Below are 20,960 nucleotides of genomic sequence, written 5' to 3'. Positions count from 1 at the left end.
CATTGTATAACAGCCCCTCCGTAACACCCCTACACATGCACGGGGCGCGTAGGTTTGCAGCGCCCCCTGCATGAAATCGACGGGAAGTGCAGCGTTCATCATATTCATCACAGATAAAGTTGGGCGTTTATATTATTAATTATTTTTTATTCACCTGCGTAATTCTAGATCTGAAATTTTAGGGCCGCTTTAGTTACGGATCTTGAATGTCGATCGTCGGCCAACTCATAAATCCAACGTCTGCGTTGTTTGGGAGACCGCCCCCCCTCACCGCACCAGCCTTAGCCCACCCATCCGCCCCTGCGTGAAACCCGCGGGTATTTCTGAATAACCTGTAGCCGCCGCTCCATCCATCGGAGTGAATTGCTCGTCAGTTAAGGCGATGAGTTGGAGCTAACCGCTGTCGGCCACTGCCTGCGGTCATGGGTCGTTGTGTGAACGTTCGCAGCCCGCACGCCTGTGTGACGCCGAGGTCGTGGTGCTGCAATCCCCGCAGGTCAATGCTGATGACGGCGTGCGACCTGGGTGCCGTCACCAAGCCCTGGGACATCTCGAGGAAGGCAAGGGCCGCGCACCTCAGTCTTTCCGCTCGATCCCGGCCATTGCTCGGAACCGTGCAACAGCGACAGTCTTTCGCTCGCTCTCAGGGCGAGGGAGAGATTCGTTCCGGAGGCGCGGGAAACCACAGACAAGTGGGGCAAGGCAGCCAGAGCCCAGCACCAATAATTCTGCGAGCTCTGGAGTCCTACATTGGGACGTTTGGCTGACTCCGCTAGTGAGGTTTTACACACGTTAGCAGGGTTAACCCCCACCCCCCTCTAATCACCGGGATGCATCGTGGGAAGAGAGAAAAGGGCATCTCATGATACCAAAAAGGGGAGAACTACAAGGAGACAAACGCGTTATCTTTTGCGGTGGATTACTTATTATAATTGTTACACATTCGGGGCTTGTAATGCATTGGGGAGACTTGCCAGGTTTGCCAGGACAGAAATGTATGTGTGTGTGTATGCATATATATGCACAGTGGGGAGCAATCATGTAGCGGTTAGTACACTGCACTACGAACCCGGTGAGCCAACACCAGTGACGATTATCTGAACCAATCATGGGCCTCCCCTAGGTCGACTCAGCCTCAAATGAGTGCCTAGTGCGATGTGTAAACATCGCCACTGAAGATACAAATGCGGTCGGGCGTGGTGTTGGCCACCCACCCCCTCATGTTCCATGCCGGCCTTCATAGGTGCTCGCTTACAGCACTCGCCCCAACAGTCTGTTAAAAGCTATGCAAGGGATTTTTGTCTTTGCATGTATATGGGGAGCGGTGGATGTGATGGTTAGCATGCTGCGCTGCGAACCCGGCGACTTGGGATCGGTTCTCGCTCACAGCCATCTTAATCAGTCCTGGGACTCCCCCTAGGTCGGCTCAGCCTGAAATGAGAACCTGGTGCCATGTCTAAACATCTCCCCCGTGTCGGGCCGTGTCTCCGTTGGCGTGCAGGTGGCCGAGCTGGTGACCAGCGAGTTTTTTGAGCAGGGCGACCGCGAGCGATCGGAGCTGAAGCTCACGCCCGCGGTGAGAGCTCTGCTTGGTTTGCCGCATCTCGCTCGCCGCGTACGTGCGTACCATCGATTTACTTGGTGCCACGAGAGGCTGCTTTGTCACGCCTCTGATCGCACGGCCGCGCTGGTTTGTTGCAATGAGGAGGCAATCTTCACAAAGCGCTCAGCGCGCTATTTTCCGTCTCATTTTTTCAAATCCAACACACGTTTTGTGATGCAATATTCTTCCGTGGCGCCCCTCCAGTAAAGTTGAGCCATCATTTGTGATAGCCAGGTCACTTCTGAAAAATTGAAAAAAATTGCTTAAGTTTCGTTTCAGAACTATTGCTTCTCTTTTTCTCCGCGTTGCGCTCAGCAAACGCGACGCGGCTCTGCTCGTGTTGGCGGAAGGATTGTCAGCACACGCCGCCTCTGCGTCTGGGGGGGCGGTCGCGACACCTCTCGTTCACTCATTCACTCATTCATTTCCTCTTCGGATGCTTTGTTGGTAACAAAAAAACTGTGTCCCTTTATGTTTCCGATTTCATATTATTGGCCAGAAAGGGGGAGACGAAGAGCCAATATACCAGGAACGTATAGGAGTGTGGGTTTTATGTGCAGGGGGCTGCTCTTTTATTACTGCAGGAGAATGCACCAAGGTCACCTATTTTGCGCATAGCTATGCAATCAGAAACCCAGGAGGATAACTTGATGCCGTGGTTGCAGCTAGCAGGCCCTGAACAAATGAAATACATTTTCCCCGTGAAATGCCATTGTATTACTGCCTCTCTATTGAAAATAAATCCTATAAATATGCTTTGTACAAAATAATAACATCAGTGGCGGAGGTTAGGCTAGGAGCAATGTTTGTCCCTGACATCTTTGCAGGTTATTATTTAAGAATTATGCCCCAAAAAAAAACTAAAAGAAACTGAATTAAATTCATCAGCAGTGTTCCGCAGTGTATAATCACTTATTAATGGAGTTTACCAAAAAAAACCCATATTGGGCCACAGAGCTTGGGCAATCGTTGGCAGCTCCGGTTTCTGCATCGGCTGCCTTCCCAGTTGTCCGCGGTCTCCCGCGACCCTGAACCAAGGGAAGTCTGCGCACTGCGAGTTTGCGGTTTCAACAGTGGCCGCTTTCCATCCGCTTCGAGTCACACTTCACCCGAGTTGCACAAAAATTTTACACTGTCCAGTAGTGTGCAACTGTGGTCATCCAGAACAGACCGGACAACGCACAACAATGCAATGCCCGATCCACACATATGTAGTGACATGGAATGGGTTACTATGAAGCATAGCACTGGTTGCTGGCAGAGAAAGGGATCTGCGGTTGCAGCAGCCCTCTCTGTCAACAGGTCACGTGATAAGCAGAGAGAGGGATGTAGGGCAAATTTGATAGAGGGGGCACATGAGGTGAGCCCGGGAACTCAGTAGTAGGTTCCAGAAAGGGGGCGTGGCCGGGGGTGGAGCGAGGCCATGCCAGGAGGATAAAAGGGGACCCAAGCGACGGTCTGGGGCTGTTGGAGTGGAATGCCGTCGGTCTGCTGGAGTCTTCGTCACCGTCTTCACATTCTCGGCATTGTCAGTCAGGCAGTCTGTTAGCTGTCCTGACTAAAGTGTAGTTACCCCTTGTACCCTGTGAAAGCCATAATAAATAGAGTGCCCTCCTATTCCTAGTGTCTCAGAGTGTATCGCTACACATACGAAGGAGACATCACAGCAGTACCCTCCGCTATTCCTAACAACGGCTATCTGGCTTGACCACCTGAATGTGAAATTGTAGTTGTTGCTCTGCAGCTACATCAGCCGTACCAAAGAAGAAGATCGACTACACCGGCGGCAGCGCGGTTCGTTGCTGGCCGCATGACGTTTTGGGGGCCTTTGGGGCTGTGCTTAGCAACCACACTTTGTGATTGTGGAACGAGAGGCACTGTCTACATATGTATATATAAAATATATAATACTAGCTTGTATACCCGGCGTTGCCTGGCCAAAAAAATATTTCAAAACTACTCTTAAAAATCTAACAGCAGTGCTTACTGACTGTGGTGGTACCTGCTATGATTACAGCAGTGCATACCAACTGTGGTGGTACCTGCTATGATTACAGCAGTGCATACCAACTGTGGTGGTACCTGCTATCACTACAGTAGTACATACTGACTCTATAGCAGTATTTATCGACTCTATAGCACAAAGTACTCACTTGACAGAGTGGCGTGGTGAGGCCTAGTCCCGTGCAGAGCCTCCGGCCTCGCCTAGATTGTTCAGCTGGCCGAGGTGGCACCTTGGCAGGCTGGCGCTGGGCTGCTACCCCTGAACCCCCCCCCCCTCCCCAGCCACGATCTCCCCAGCCACTCTGCAGTAATATATATGGCCTGTAGTGGTAGCATCTAGCGACTGTATATATTAGTAACTGCACGCATCGGGGTGCGGGGGACATCACACAGTGAAGATTCAAGCTCAGCGTTTAGTGTATTTTTGAAGCATTTTTTAACGCGAAATAAAATGTCCCCCTCACTTCCACCGAAGGCGTGCGACTTGGCATGGGCCGTCCCCTCCACGAAAGGCGCGTGAGTTGGTACGTGAGTTGGTTTATAGGTTAGACAAGCGGGAAGTACCTGGCGTTAACCAGGCAAAAAATATATTTCAAATCTTCTCTTAAAAACCTGACATATACTTATGTAATGCGAGCGTAAATGGGGTTGCTGCTGGGCTCTGGCCCAATCACACGGCCCGGGGTATTGGGGGGCGGAGCCCAGTATGGGAAGGCCGGATCTGACGATCCGGGAGGGGAGGAAGTCAGGGTCACGTGGGAAAGAAGATATAGGTGGGAGCCCGGAAGGGATCAGGGTCAGTTGTTGGAGTGAAAAAGCGGGACCGCGTTGAGTGGCCGCCACGCCATCAGCCACGTGGCTGATGAGGCTTCGGCACACTGTCGGCCAGCGGTGTGCGGAGCGGGGAGGAGCGGAGCGACTGACGGGAGAGCGCGTGCGGGGCGCGCGCGAGAAGGAGCTGACGGGAGAGCGCGTGCAGGGCGCGCGCGAGGAGGAGCTAACGGAGGAGCGTGTGCGGCACGCGAGAGGAGCGTGCGCGGCACGCGAGAGGAGACGCTGGTCCCTTGTCAGGACCAGCGGGGTGTGAGGAAGAGTGGAGGAGCTGAGGAGGTAGCACGCGCAGGGCGTGCGTGAGACGACGCTGGTCCGCAGAGAAGACCAGCGGGGTACGGAGAAAGAACTTGAATAAAAGACCAACGGAGACCAGCAGTGCCGAACAGAGTCTTTTATTACACATACACGGATACTAAGGTATTGTGAAAGCCCGATGGGCCGTTTGTCCATTTCTCCAACAACAAAATTATAAGAGGCTTGCACAAGAAAGTGGGGGGTAAATAGTTGATTTAAAAGGTTTCCGAAAATTGTCAACCCCCCCCCCTAAAAAAATATCTTTACCCCCGCGTAGGTATACCTACACACCCAACTGTAAAACAGAGTAAGTAGTATCTATTGACTCTGTAGTTGTATCTACTGACTGTACAGTAGTATCTACGGAGCCAGTAGTCGCTACTGACTATTTAGTAGTATTTACTGACTAGTAACTACTGACCATAGTATATACCGGCCCTATAGTAGTATCTGCTGACTCTATAGTAGTATCCACTGACTATAGTAGTAACTACTAACTCTATAGCAGTCTCTACTGACTATAGTAGTATCTCCTGACTCTATAGCAGTAGCTACTGACCGTAGTAGTATCTACTGACTCTATAACAGTAGCTACTGACCGTAGTAGTATCTACTGACTGTATAGCAGTATCTACTGACTATTGTGGTATTTACTGACCGTAGTGGTATATACTGACTGTTTTAGTATCTACTAACTCTGTATAGCAGTATCTACCAACTCGATAGCAGTAGCTACTATCACTACAGCAGTGCATATCGACTGTGGTGGTACCTGTTTTCTCTACAGCAGTGCATACTGACGGTGGTGGTACCTGCTTTAACTACAGCATTGCATACCAACTGTGGTGGTTCCTGCTAACACTACAGCAGTGTATATTGACGACTTTGGTGGTACCTGCTTTCACTACAGCAGTGCATACTGACTGTGGTGGTACCTGCTATGATTAGAGCAGTGCATGCTGAGTGTGGTGGGACCTGCTATGATTACAGCAGTGCATACTGTGGTGGTTTCTAGTTTCATTACAACAGTGCATACCGACTGTGGTGGTACCTGTATGATTACAGCAGTACATACTGACTGTGGTGGTACCTGCTATCACTACAGTAGTACATGCTGACTCTATAGCCGTATATGTCGACTCTATAGCACAAAGTACTCACCTGACAGAGTGCCGTGGTGAGGCCTAGTCCCGTGCAGAGCCCTCGGCCTCGCCTAGATTGCCCAGCCAGCCGAGGCTGGGGGCTGGGCTGCTACCCCCGCCCCCCACCATCCCCCCGCCTGCGCTACAATAATACTATCTAAGCGCTATAATATTAGTATCGACCGACCCTATAGTAGTAAGTGCATACATTGGGGTGGGGGGGGAGAGAAGAGGACATGACACTTTGATGAATTTACATCAGCGTTGCATGTATTTTTTTTACATTTTGAATGCGAAGGAGAAATCACCCCACCCTCCACTAATGACGTGCGTGCGTTGCCAGGGGCAACCCCCGTGCAGCTTGAGCGGGGCAGGGAAATAAATAAATAAAGAGAAATCGCACAAAAACGCAATTTTTACAAATTTAAAGGTGACGGATGTGGAAAAGGAATAGCCTATGCCAAGCACGGCGCTTACGGCGTGGTGCCTAGCTATTTCTTTTTATATTTAAGTTTTTACGTAAACCCCACGGTTCGTGAGCCAAATCCCTCAAAAGCGCGCGTGCGCAGACAGACAGACAGACAAAAAATGACTTTTTTAGATAAGATACTAGCGGTAAGTACCCGACGTTGCCCGGGCGAAAAAGACAGACACACACACAGACATTGACCCACACACACAAACACATCGACTTTAGATACACACACATGGAGTTACACACACAAATCGACGTACACACATACAGCGACTCACACACACACACATACGTAGACTCTCACATATCGACCTAAGCACACATATGGACTTACACACACACATATCGACTAAGAGACACACACACATGGACTCACACACACATACATAGACTAACACACATATTGGCCTACACTCACACATAGGGACTCACACACACACATTGACTTACACACATCTAGACTTACACACACATATGGACTAACACACACATATGGACTCACACATACACATCGCCGTACACACACACATCGACTGATACACATGGACACACACATACAGTGACTTACACACTCACATGGAGCCATGCACACACATCGACTAACACACAGCGACTGACACACACACTTGGACTTACACACACACACATCGACGTACACACACAGACATCTGGCGTTGCCCGGGCAAAAAAGACACACACATCGACTGGTGGGGATAGGGGGGGTGGGGGGTGGAATCGACAGCGGCTTGGAGCGGCTGGCTGAAGCGACGACGGCAATTAAATTATTTCTCGCACCGCGACTCGACTTCCTCCGCCGTTTCTCCCGGGAGATCTGGTCCACAGGGGGTGAGTTGGCGGTTCATGTGGCGGGGAGGGGGGTACGGCGGTCACTGCAATCCTTTGAGAGGGCAGAGTGCGTGCCGTGGGTAGAGCAGTGAGGTTCCTGAAGCTGCGGTGCGCTGGGGCCATGGGCAGTTCGTCCACGGAACTGTTGCAAACTCTGTACGATTTTGAAACATGTCTTTTAGACTATTTCGCAAATTTTTCTGCTAGAAATGTCCAAATGATGATGGGCCAATTTGTTATTACCTCAGTGGGCTTTGTCCGGTAGGGTCAGATTCCTCCAGTATAAATAAATATTTTGATTCTTATTCTGAATTTCGAAACGATTTGATGATGCCAGAGCACAGTGGTCCACGACAAAGCATTGAGGGTCGAGAGCGGTTGGCGGGTCCGGAGACGGTGGGGAGCTGCCAGGGCAGAGAAAGCGGCCGCGTTGCAAACCACCCGGCTCTTCTCTTAACGCCGTCTCTCCGTGATCCACCTACTCTGACGTCGTCAACGGGCTCGTGCAGCTTTGCCGAACTGCGGATGGTGTTCTCGCACAGCATTGCGCTACTTGGCAGTCCCCGTGCGTTGAGAGTGAAACTTGCCGCACCCCCACCCGCCCCCCACCTTGTGTCGTCGGCCGTGCGCAGGCGATCTTTGATCGAAACCGTAAGGACGAGTTGCCAGGGCTCCAGCTCGAGTGGATCGATAGCATTTGTCTACCCCTCTACCAGGCAAGATCCCGAACGTGCACCGGCCCTGTCATCCGTCTGTCTGTCTCTCACTTATTTTATTATTAAATAAGTTATTATTTCCGCATTTATCCAGGAGTGCCACACTTATTTTGTCCGGGTTATTTTTCCCCTCCACGTTTAGAATAAACGTCAATAGTTTGGAATTATTTGGCTGATATAAAATGTCCACATGATGAAAAGCCACTTCGTTGAGCTACCATTTGTGATGGCCAGGTCGCTTCTGAAAAAGAGCTGTATAGCTGGTAAAGTAAAACATAGTTTTGCTTAATATAGTATAATTTAGAGCGGATTCTCACACGCTGTGTATATACCGACACACATGATCACGGATACGTGTGTGCTTAGCCGATTAGCATGGTTGGCTACATACGGTGCGAAATAAGTTCAACATAGAGCCATGCATGAATGCCGAATCGCATTGCACGCACGGACGGGTTTCACCGGAGCCAGGGAAGGTGAGCCGTTTGTCACCGCTGTGCACAGTGCCCGGCATAGGGTGGCATTGCTTTGCTCACCCTTAATGCGGCGGGTATCCAATTTTTCAGGAGAACGTTGTGTTTAGTTTTAATTGCGGCAAAGGGAAATGTATATGTTTGTACATATGTAGTGGCCTTTATGACGACTGAGAGGGTTGACTTGAGGCAACACGTATTTATTACAGATAACTTCAATACAGCAGAGTAGCGACCCTGACACTCGATAATTGATTCTAGATTTGAAGCTTTCGTGACTGCAATGATTCATATTCTTAGGTTTTTTCGGTAAAGTCGCATAGGTAAAACATTAAAATTAATAAAAGTAAAATAAAATAAAAATCACGACGTTTCGAAGCAACACAAGCTTCCGTCTTCAGGTGGAACCGTCACAGCCCGACAGCTGTATCAAGTAAATGACAGATTACAGGAGATACCACTCCGTATATATAATGGTTGAGGGGGGGGGGCAGGGATGGCCCACTTTTTATTATTATGGTAAGGTGCGGTTTGAGACTATGAATAGACTGCATAACAAAAGACTGAGCCTTTATTATGGAGAGGTTCGGTTTGTGACTACGCCTAGCCTACATAATAAAAGTGTGAAAAAAGAAGAAAGCTAAACCTGGTAGAAAGCTAAACCTGGTGAAACAACTAGCTGTCCATCAGTAACCTGCAATAGTTTTCTGTCAAATAAGATGGTTCAAATAAGTGTAGTTAAATCTTTTTTGCATGGTTAATCACATCTTTCCAATGATTAAAGGTGCGGCTTGAGACTATGAATAGACTGCATAACAAAAGACTGAGCCTTTATTATGGAGAGGTTCGGTTTGTGACTACGCCTGGCCTGTATAACAAAAGTGTGAAAAAAGAAAGCTTAACCTGGTAGAAAGCTAAACATGGTAAAACAAAACTGGCTGTCTATCAGTAACCTGTAATAGTTTTCTGTCAAATAAGATGGTCCAAATAAGTGTAGTTAAATCTTTTTTGCATGGTTAATCACATCTTTCCAATGATTACTCAGTTTGTAACCATCATCACAGTTGAAATTATGTCTGTGTTTGTATATTTGTATGGCTTCGTGTACAAACCTTTGATGGTAGCCAGGAGGTTTGCAGAGAACCTTGGTCTCGGAAAAGACAATTTCATGAGAGCCCACCGAGTTGTAGCAATGATCGGCAATGGCCGAAGAATCAGTTCTGCCGTGTTTCAGATCTGACTTGTGCTCGCGGACACGATCAGAAACATGACGTTTCGTTTCTCCAATGTAGCAATCACCACAAATGCAACTCAATTTGTAGACTCCAGGGTACTGTAAGTCAGGAACGACATCCTTCACAGATGGAATCAGATCACGGATTTTATGCACTGTACTGAATCGGACTTGGATCTTATGTTTGTTTAGAATTTTGGAGATCTTTTTGGTCACGCCTGCTATGTATGGTAACGTGATAGTTTTGGTCGGAGTTTCATGTGGCTGTTTCTGTGTGGTGGGAGAAACAGCTTGGCGGATAGTGCGGTCAGAGTATCCGTTCATCCTGAGGGCCCGATGTACATGTCTTAATTCACCGGCCAGGTAGTGTTGGTCAGAAATGCCATGGGCTCTGTGGTATAGCGTTTTGATGAGAGAATTCTTTTGAGATGGGTGGTGGTGGGAATCCGGTTTCAAGTAGGAATCTGTGTGGGTGGCTTTCCTGTAGACAGAATGTCCCAAGGATCCGTCAGGCCTCCTCTCAAACAGAATATCCAAGAAAGACGGTAAACTACCATTCTTTTCCGAGACCAAGGTTCTCTGCAAACCTCCTGGCTACCATCAAAGGTTTGTACACGAAGCCATACAAATATACAAACACAGACATAATTTCAACCGTGATGATGGTTACAAACTGAGTAATCATTGGAAAGATGTGATTAACCATGCAAAAAAGATTTAACTACGCTTATTTGGACCATCTTATTTGACAGAAAACTATTACAGGTTACTGATAGACAGCCAGTTTTGTTTTACCATGTTTAGCTTTCTACCAGGTTAAGCTTTATTTTTTCACACTTTTGTTATGCAGGCCAGGCGTAGTCACAAACCGAACCTCTCCATAATAAAGGCTCAGTCTTTTGTTATGCAGTCTATTCATTGTCTCAAGCCGCACCTTTAATCATTGGAAAGATGTGATTAACCATGCAAAAAGATTTAACTACACTTATTTGAACCATCTTATTTGACAAAAAACTATTGCAGGTTACTGATGGACAGCCAGTTGTTTCACCAGGTTTAGCTTTCTACCAGGTTTAGCTTTCTTCTTTTTTCACACTTTTATTATGTAGGCTAGGCGTAGTCACAAACCGAACCTCTCCATAATAAAGGCTCAGTCCTTTGTTATGCAGTCTATTCATAGTCTCAAACCGCACCTTACCATAATAATAAAAAGTGGGCCATCCCTGCCCCTCCCCTCCTCATCCATTATATACGGAGTGGTATCTCCTGTAATCTCTCATTTACTTGATAAAGCTGTCGGGCTGTGACGGTTCCACCTGAAGACGGAAGCTTGTGTTGCTTCCGAAACGTCGTGATTTTTATTTTATTTTACTTTTATTAATTTTAATGTTTTACCTACGTGACTTTACCGAAAAAACCTAAGAATATGAACTCGATGATTGGTTTTTTTACCCTTTTTTCTGGCAACAAAACTGACAGCTTTTTTTACAAGGAGTCATGTTTGCATAGACCACAATGCCTGCAGTCGTAATGCACGGCCAAAACCAGTGCCGATTATCTGAATCGGTCCTGGGCCTCCCCTAGGTCGACTCAACCTGTAAATGAGTACCTGGTGCGGTGTGTAAACATCGCCACTGGGGAAACAAAGGTGCCTGGGCGTGGTGCTGGCCACCCACCCCCTCGGTGTGCCGTGCCGGCCTTCATATGTGCTCGCTAACACCACTTGCCCCAACGGTCTGTTAAGGCTATACGGGGGACATTTATCTTCGTTACCCGTATATATGTACCCACGCATGTGCTCATACTCACACTCAGCCCAACACATTCCGCCCCCCACCCCGGCACCCCAACCTCACCGTTTCACGCGAGCGTGTAAAACGGGTCTTGGCTTGCGAAAATAACAATTTATTAATTCGCACCGTCTACCAGGACCTCATTGACGTGAGCACTGCGTCAGCGCTCGCACCACATTTTGATGCTGGAATCAAAACGCTGCGGCTTTGCATAGGGCAATTTCTTTTCATTAAACATTTTTTTGTTTAAAATTACTATTCCTTTTCTTTATTTGTACCAAGGAGTGCTTTCACAATAACAACCGGTTTCCCTTCAGCATCATTATTATTATCGTCCTTATAACGACACGCACCGTACATTGCAATTTACGAGCGTATGAAGTGCGCGGCATTTGTCATCGGTTTCCCTATCAACGAACCGCGCGAACATTTTCGTGCAAACGGGGCAAGTTGCGTGTGATTTACACGCATCCAATGCACCTTCATTAAAGACACCCAGCCCCCACGTTCCATTATTTGTTAATGCTGCTGTGAGTGAGCATTATTGTTTACATATGCGAGCGTGAACTTCCACTCTTTGCCGCAATGGGAGGACTCGCTCGCCACGCACCCACCCACCCACCACCCACCCACCCACCACCCACCCACTAACCCACCCAACCACCACCCACCCACCACCCACCCACCACCCACCCACTAACCCACCCACCCACCACCCACCCACTAACCCACCCAACCACCCACCAATCCACCCACCCACCCAGGCCAATTTCCACCAGCAGACACAAATCGTGAATACATTAACTTTTGGCAAAACATCCCAGGCAGAGCCCTCTTGAAAAAAGGGACCTCGTAACTCAGAGAGGCATTAACGAGTGAACGAATACATCGCTTTCCATTATATCATTCGCACGGGCACACTCTCTCATTGGCTCAAGAGGGCCGAGCTAACCCTGATGATGAGTACCGCTCCGCTGGTGCCGCTTGGGCCCTGTGGCAGAGGAGCTGTGCCGGCCGTATTCACTGCGGTGCGGGGGGGGGGGGGGGCTCGTTTTGCGACAAGCTGCAAAATGTAACTTCGCCCTCATTAAAATGGCTGGGAGTTCGTAGTCACGGCTGAGAATACAGCAGTAGGAGGTACTACTTAGACTGCGTGCGTGTCAGAAAAAATAACTATAAAAATTCAAGCGAGAGCCGTTTTGACGAGGCACGGCCGGCACAATGCGAGCACAGCGCGGGGACTCATCGCGCCGTGCTCATGTCGGCTCACAGCGCTCGGTGGGGCACGGCTCGGCTCCCCGATACGTCGCAAGCAGCAGCAGCAGCAGCAGCGGCCAGTGGCTCTCATCCACGGTGGGACTGAGCTGGCACAGCAGTAGCGGAGTGTGGGGATGGTGGTGGTGGGGGGGGCATGCAAACTTCGCACCCTCCGGTTGGCCACGTAGAGTGCGAAAGAAGTTCAACGTACGTACGTAGGTACACTACGTGCACATGCAGTGGGGTTAACTCGACGCGGCTCAGCACCTCCGCTCCTCCCGGGCGCAGCAGTGTCCCGCGAGCGCTTCTCAGTTGGGGTCGCTCGCTTTTTTTTTTGCTGACGCCACGAGATTTGCCGCGGGGGGGGGGGGGGGACTTTACTGCTGGATCATTTATTTCGTTGTGAGTTCTCTACCCCAATAGCCGCCACCATTGGCCAGCGAGGCGACAGCAGCAACGGCAGCAGCAGCGATAAGGCTTGTGAGACCATTCAGAATGGACAGAGACGGAGAGAAATTGATGAAGAGCAAGAGAGAGAGAAAATATTAACACTGGAGAAATCTGATGAGCTATGAAGCTCTTTTTCACAGATGTCCAGTCGGGGCAGGTAAGAACGTTACAACAACAAACAATACAAAAACATGATTGGAGTGCAAATTACAAGAGAGGTAAACAAATAACCAACACACATACAAACACAACTTAACCATCCCCGTCCTACCAGATAAACCCCCATTGAGATAATAACGTATTTTTCAAAAGCATCCTGGCGACAACGAAATTGCTTATTATGTGGAAATTTGTAGCAGCCAAACAATCTAAACGCATCTATTTCAATGTGAGTGGATATAAAAACAATACAAATTTCCCCAAAGCTGAAATCACGTTTCACGTTGAACATTTTATGCTTTGTTCAAATCATAAATATTAACTTTTTGGCTCAGTAATTGCGTACGCACACTTGAATTTGCTGGAGGATAACTTTGGCGAGTGGGTTGAGAGTGCGCATAGGGAGGCAACAGTATCAAAACTGCGGCAATGTACGCGCGGTTTAATGAAGCAACGTAGAACATGCGGCTTGCGTGCATTATGCGACATGCTAATCACACGCATCGCATTCGCGAGCGTTTGCCTTTGGCTCTCTTCAGGGCCACCCTGAATAGCCTGCAGGCAGCATCGCCCCGGAGTGCGCCGCCCGATTCCATCACTTCTCGGAAAACTAAGCAGAGACTTTTTTAGCCCGGATAGTGTTCCTAATGGGGCCACCGCTGTGCCCATGACAGCTGTAGGGCTTCGTGTTGGCCAGCAAGGGGTGGGCGAGGGGGGGGCAACGCAGAAACGTTAATTAATGTACAAGTAAGTCTTCGTTGAACGCGGGAGATTCGTTACTGAGAAGTGCCGCGGCAAGCGAAAAAGGCGTTCCACGAAAACTATTTTCCCCGTAGATAACGTAGTGATGAAGTTGGGCGAGATGCGATGTACTACGCTCGACGCTCATCGGAGGCGCGGGGGAAGGACAACAAACTAAACACGAAAATAAGTTCTAAGGAAATGAGTTCGTCAGTCTAGATAATTTAAAAGTCGCGTAGTTCCAGTGGTTTCCTAATATTGGAAGAGTGTCCCAGACGGCCGGAGAAGCGCATCTGAAAGCGCGCACGATGCACAGAAGCGCATCATCACCCCGCCTGAGCAGGCAGACGTTCAGACTTGATCCTACAGAGACAGGCTCCACCTCCCCCACTCACATGGGGGTTATGGCAGAAGGGAAAGATACACGCAGCACAGTATATTGTGTCGTCAGGCTGGGATTTTGAGAGATAACCACCAAAGTGCACGAGGGAGGCTATGTCCACGCCATAGAGACGGAGCGATTCAATCAGAGATGGAGGCGATTCGATCCGAGATGGAGCGATGCAATTGGAGATGGAGCCATGAAATCGTCCAGCAGTGGCTAGATCATGGCTTATAACGGTGACATGAACGGACACCGACTTAGCGTGCGCCAATGCTTGTGTAGTGGGTTATATGGAGACGGAGTCTTCTTAGGAGGCAACACATTTATTTAGCAATAACAATAGCATATGAGGTCCCTAACACGAAGGGGTAATGGACCCTTCTACCCAACGACCTCAGGAGGCATCGCCTCCGGGCGAACGTGTCCTAGCTACTGGGACCACCTACTCTTAGCCCTCCGGCTAACGGGACCTAGGGGAGGCTGACCCGACCCAGCCAAGGTTCTCGGGTCCCGACCACTGGCCCACTCAGAACCGGCCCTGATAAGGACGTTGGGTCCAGGGATCCGCAGGGTCCTAGCCTTCTGACCACTGGCCTCACTGAGCTCCAGCCCTTAGAAGGATGGCAGAGCTTGGGGTCCAGGGTCCTATTTTCGGGCGAGCTCTTGGGTCTCCGGCTTGACGCTGACTGCCCGAGCTGCGCTGGGGTCCGGCTTTTATGGGGCTCCAAGGGTCACTCCGCCCCTGGCCACAACCACCACTCTCTGGAACCTTCTGGAGGGACCTAGATTGTTGCGCAATCCCCCCAGCCCCCACTGGGGGCCTGGGGTGTCCCCCTCCGGTTCCTAACCGCCCCCCAGATTGCCGGACCCACGCGTCCTACTGAGTACAGACCGGACCCGCTATCGCCCCCTGTTGGGCCTTGCCTGGAGGTACATTTTCCCGCAGTGGTGGCAGAATCAGAATCAGAAACGGTTTTAATCGCCATGTAAGTTTGCACAAACAAGGAATTCACTATGGCGGGACGGTGCATACATTGAACAAGTAGGAATCTTAACTTATATAAAAGGTATACACTCTAACTATACTAACGTTACAAAGTATAAGTAATACCAAAGGGCTAAAATCTTTAAAATTATGAATAAGTAGACCTTATAAAATGCGAATGTAAAATGTTAATTAGCCGTATTAAACAATCTTAAAATACAAAAATACAAATAAGATTAAGCGTACTACGCCTAACAATTACCCACCACACCTTGCGAGAATGCGACGCCCCCTGATGGTAAGGTGCTGGGGAGTTCCCTTCCGTTACACTCGTTAGGAATTGGTGACAGATTTGTGCCAACTGCTCCCTTCTGTGACCCCCCCCCCCCATCGATTCCCCCCCCCCCACCCAACCCTCCCCCGCCACCACAGACGCTGGTGACGGTGAGCTCCCGGCTGCGGCCGATGCTGGACGGCATCGTGGCGAACCGGCGCCGCTGGGAGGAGCTGCACCAGCTCCGGGAGCACTCGTGCGACCGCCCAGAGCCTCCGACTCCCGAAGGCACCAGCAACGGCAAAGGCGTGGACTCGCGATGAGGGGCACCGCGCCACGCCGCACCGCTGCCACCCCTGCTGCCGTGCATTTAACAGCTACCATGCTGCTTGGGGGGGGGGACGTGGAAATCGACGTCTACCCCGGAGGAGTCTACCAGGCTGCGTCGTCAGCGCGGACCCCCCCCCCACCCCCCCCGGGATTGGCGCGGCGATTGTCGGCGAGTCACGGCCCACGACGGAGGCGAAAGGAGCGATCCGACCACGTTTATAGCGCGCCACTGCCTGCGAGAAAGCGACCCCCAACCCCTCCCCCCCCCTGACGGTCGCATGCTGAGGGAGGGGGGGAGGAAGGGGTCTCCGTCCATCACGCTCGTTAGGTGACAACTCCCCACTGTGACGTCACCCGGTGGGCGGGACCAAGACTCGTCCGCGAGCTTGCCGACCGGGACGCGTCCCCCGCTCGCTCTCTCATTTGTTTGTTCGTGCACGCGCGTGGCGTGGCCTTCCCCCCCCCCCCCCTTCCCGTCGTCCGCGAGAGTGCGACGGTCGCGTATTCATTGTGCCGCATTCCGGCTCCCAGTTTTCGTGATCGACGGCGAGCTGCCCGGCGCGGTTCCTGACCGAGCTCGTGGCACGCGGGAGCGAAACGTCGGACAGCGCGCGGTAACAACACGAAAACATGACGGATGTTAATTCCGCGAAAAGCATACGCAGTGGGGTGTGCTCATTAAATTATTTAAAATATATAATTCTTTTTTACCACGTCTGTGTACCCAGGTCAAGATCACAATGCTGCTGCATCTCAATGGACGATGGCACGTTTTAAAAGAAGTTAAACATAATAACAAATATTTTTACGAATCGATGACCGTGGCTTGACCAGGCGACACACATGCGGACTCTAAATTCGCACCCGCGACTTTGACGGTATCCAGTTCCCACGCACGCGGTTTTAAACGGCGCGATCGCATCTATTGATATTGCACAAGGAATGGAAGGCACGTAAAATTGGCTGTCACTGATATTGAACGCAGCTCAAAGCGGAGCGGGAAAATCCCTCCGGACGAGGCAACGGCGAAAAGAACCGAGTAGGGGTGCCGTGCCGGCCTTTGTAGCTGCTGCTCGCTACAAGCACTTGCCCCAGCCGTCTGTTAAGGCTACACGGCTGGGGGGGATCTTTGTCTTACATCCCAGGCGTTGAATACGAGCAACGAGATGTAAAAAAAAATCTGCGTAGCACGTGTTCAAAGTTTTATGAGCGTTGTTAACAAACCGGTGCGCGAGCACTTGCGTAGTGGGTAGAAGTGAACAAAACGCGCTGGGAGAAGTGAACAAACACGATTTGACGGGTGAGATCCCGACAAGAAACACTCACATTTACACCACGGGGTTCTACACAGACCACGGTGTTCCAATCCATCCAGCTGGACGTGACAATGATGAGAATTGATCATTCGCGTAGCGTCGTTCGCGCAAATCGCATCACAATTATCATCTCGAAATTGCACCTCAAAATGCAAGTATTAAGTAAATCACTTTCGGCCACTGTGTGTGTGGGGTTTTTTGGTGAGGCGGGAGCAATGAAGTGACAAGGCCGGGCAGCCCGGGCGGGTGGGCTGACATTGCGTTGGCGACACCACCGCCGTGCCAGCCTCGCTAGGTGCTCGCTGACAGCATCAGATTTTGAACGTTATCGATGAGGGCCACACGAGGAGATTCGTTGTCTCTGTGCGATTGCGTGCGCGTGTGTATGAACGTACGTATGTTGAACTTATTTTAGCACCGTACGTAGCCAACCGTGCTAATCGGAGGTGTGGTGGGGGGGGGGGGAAGACAACAAACTGAACACAAAAAGCAGTTCTAAAGAAGTGAGCTTTCAATTGAATGATTTAAAAGTGGCTTCACTTCATCCAGTGGCTTTCTAATAGCGAAAGGAAGACCGTTCCAGACGGCCGCAGAAGCGCATCTGAAAGTGCGCGATGCGGTCACCGTCTTTGATGGCGAGCCATATGCCGCTGCTGCATGGATAATTATGAGCGCGACCTTTTAACGTATTCGTTCTGCAAACGGAGGAGACGACATCTTCTGCGTGCTGTACGCTTTCATTTTAGCCGCAGCGCAAGGTTTCAAATCTCTCGTGTTTCTTTTGCGCGCTAAGATGCACTCCAAGCAGCGGCCAACGAGACGAAATTTGTTGCACATGGCCGAGGCGGGCGGGGATTTTTTTGTGCCGTGCGAGTTTCAAATCGCCACACGGGAGCCGCATGAAGTTAGAGCCACGGAGTTTCGCTGTCCAATCTCTACAAAACAGAGCAGCACCGCCGTAACAATAGGGTCAGATTTCGTGTTGTGTAACCAGCCGAGAACTCGCAGTAGTGACCAGGATAGAGCCTCAAGAGTGTCGACCTAAAAATAAAAAAGCAAAGACAATCAAAAACAACAGCGACGAAGAAGCAAATGGCGATCGGAACAAAACAACAGAAAATCACCGCATCACGTGAAGGAATCGAACATATTGCAGAGATTGGCTGGCGGGCAGCCGAGTGGTTACCTGTGGGTGCTTTAATGACGCGAGACGCCGAGAATCGAAGTGGCTTAGCGGTGATCGTTTCTGGGCGAAAGTGAGAGTACCACCATTACTTCTTGTTTCACCTTCACCTCTTGTTCAAGCCCGTTGGTTCTTAAGTTGGCGTGCACGCACCCCCTGGGGGTGCGAGACATGGCCAGATTTTTTTAAAGTAAATAATCGAAAAAACAAATTAAACACGGGCACGTAAGTAACAACTTACTTTATTTCATCAAGCATTACACTTTTTTTTTACGATTGAGAACCAAAGGGGTGTAAGGCCGCAGTAAAGATTAAGACCCGCTGGTCGAGCCAATCAAACAAAGTGATGTTAAGCGACCGAGGTTCGTTCTGTAAGCATTGGTCACGACTGCGACCGACGACTCCATTTCCCTTACAACGCGACAGCTCACGACTGACGGTCGTGACGGGGCAATTGTCAGACACATTTACACGGAGGGGTATCGGGTGGAAAGGTGTCCGCCCCAGACCCCAGCTCCTGTGCTTGCTCCTCACTGCACCATTGCTCCCTAACTTCACTGGGGAGGGAGGGGATAATAAACAAACTAATTACATCTCGATTTGAAGTTTTCGTGACTGCAGGAATCCATACTCTTTGGTTCTTTCGGTAAAGTCACGTAGGTAGAAAAATAAAATAAATCACGACGTTTCGGGCGCAACACAAGCGTCCATCATCAGGTGTGAAAGCGTGGCCTGCTGCTGATGCAGACTGTTTTAAAGGTTTGAAATGGGTGTCGCCCAAGGGTTACCTACGTGACTTTACCGAAAAAACTAATAATAAAAGCGGGATGCGTAATGTGTAAACTGCGTCTGCACAGTCGAGGTGGCACTGTGCCTATACAACGGTGTTCAGTCTTGTTGCCCCCTCCCCGCCGCCGCCGCCACCTCCGATTGGCACGGTTGGCTACGTACGGTGCGAGAGAAGTTCAACGTACTGGCGTACATACAGCGAGGGGAGTGCGATGGCTCGTCGATCAAGAGGGGGAAACAAAGACATCGTCGCGCCGCCACAGCGGGGGGAACGTTCGGCCTGCATAGGAGGAAGCCCGGCTCCTCTCGATGTTGCACCAAGAGGTTGTGCGCGTTCGTTCGTGCGTGCGCGTGCGTGCGCGTGCGTGCCACGAATTCTATCGCGTGCGTGCGGGTAAAAAGAAGGCACGCGTTCGCATCTCACCCCCCCCACCCTTCCTTACACCCCACCGGAGTGCCGTCGTGGCAAATTCACAACGCGGGTTCGAACTCGTGGCGCATTCGACGCAGGGACAGACAAAGAAGCGGCAACAACATCAACAAACAACAACCCCCGTGAGGGTGCAATTTACAGGACACTTGATGTCGCAAACCCGCCGACTCTGAAAGCATTTTAGATTTAAATTTTGCGTTTGTCCATTGCAAGGCTGCTTTCCCCAAGCCGTGCTTATTTGTGTTCGCAATTGTGTTCTTGCACAAGCTCCGGGTAGTTGGTGTGGGTAGAATGAATCAGTGGTGGGCATGGGGTGGGGGGAAGAGAGGGGGTGAGGGGGACGAGGGTGGGGGTGGAGAGGCGGGTGAGGGAGGCGAATCTCAGTCGGCTAACCCATGGCACCTGCTGGGTCTGTTCCCGAGACCTCCTGCCAGCGAGCCTTCGACACTTTAAGTGGCCTTAAAATGCACCTAGCCTGGCACAGGGGCCGTGGTGACATCACCGTCACTTCGTGGCGAATGGCGGTTGTTTTGGTGTTGGGGGAGGGGAAGGCTTTAAATTGCAGTCTCGTGCCCAACGGAAACACCGATCTCGTCTTTGAGTCAATGACACAAAGTCGGCGTTTAAAAAAAAGGTCGCTTGATAAGCACGGGACGCAATAGCAGCCCCTGCACGCTCCTCCTCAGCCGTCGCGAACTTGTATTAAGGCTTCCGACGAACGTTAATAACATGACCAAATTTGTTCGCTGTCACCGCTGTTAGGCGATTGTCTCTGCCCAAAGGCGCGCGCTATGTTTACGGTTAAATATCTGCAGTGGTAACTTTGATGCGTTGCGATGATTTAGTCATGTTGTTTTCTTTTTTTATCCGGTCATGTTATTAAACTTTGACGCGTTGCGATAATATAAAACAAACAAACACTCGCATCGTTGACTTGGTGCGCGAAGTCGGTGGTGAGAACTGAAACGTGTTCATGGGTTTTCATGTGGTATCAGAAAAAAAGCGAATTGAATAATATTCGGTGCAATTCGTAATTTAAAAAAAGCATCAGAAATGTCCACAAGAGTCGTTCATCGCACGGAGAGTATCTCGGAATATAAAATACTGGAGTGGGTTCGTTTTAATGAGCCGCGGCTGCAAATATCTAATTCATGAGTGAAATGTCATGATCTTTGGGAAATTACCTGAAAGCAAACCGTCAACATGAACACACAGGCAGCTGGGATATTTATGCTGACCACACT

General features: G+C 50.1%; 1 protein-coding gene across 1 annotated transcript in view; it reads left to right on the top strand.

Moving 5' to 3' along the window:
• PDE11A (phosphodiesterase 11A) overlaps positions 1-16,052 on the top strand; it is an 89,949-nt gene extending 73,897 nt beyond the window's left edge. Inside the window, exons 17-20 of the mRNA XM_061555284.1 lie at positions 497-560; positions 1,502-1,576; positions 7,831-7,914; positions 15,824-16,052. Coding sequence (XP_061411268.1) covers positions 497-560; positions 1,502-1,576; positions 7,831-7,914; positions 15,824-15,988 — 388 coding nt within the window. The 3' untranslated portion in view covers positions 15,989-16,052. The remainder of the gene's footprint in view (positions 1-496; positions 561-1,501; positions 1,577-7,830; positions 7,915-15,823) is intronic.
• Positions 16,053-20,960: the final 4,908 nt, after the last annotated feature.

Source organism: Lethenteron reissneri, chromosome 21 (genome assembly GCF_015708825.2).
Source record: "Lethenteron reissneri isolate LAM-NWPU_2019-01 chromosome 21, ASM1570882v1, whole genome shotgun sequence".
Classification (NCBI taxonomy): Eukaryota; Metazoa; Chordata; class Hyperoartia; order Petromyzontiformes; family Petromyzontidae; genus Lethenteron; species Lethenteron reissneri.
This window is presented reverse-complemented; position numbering and strand designations above follow the sequence as displayed.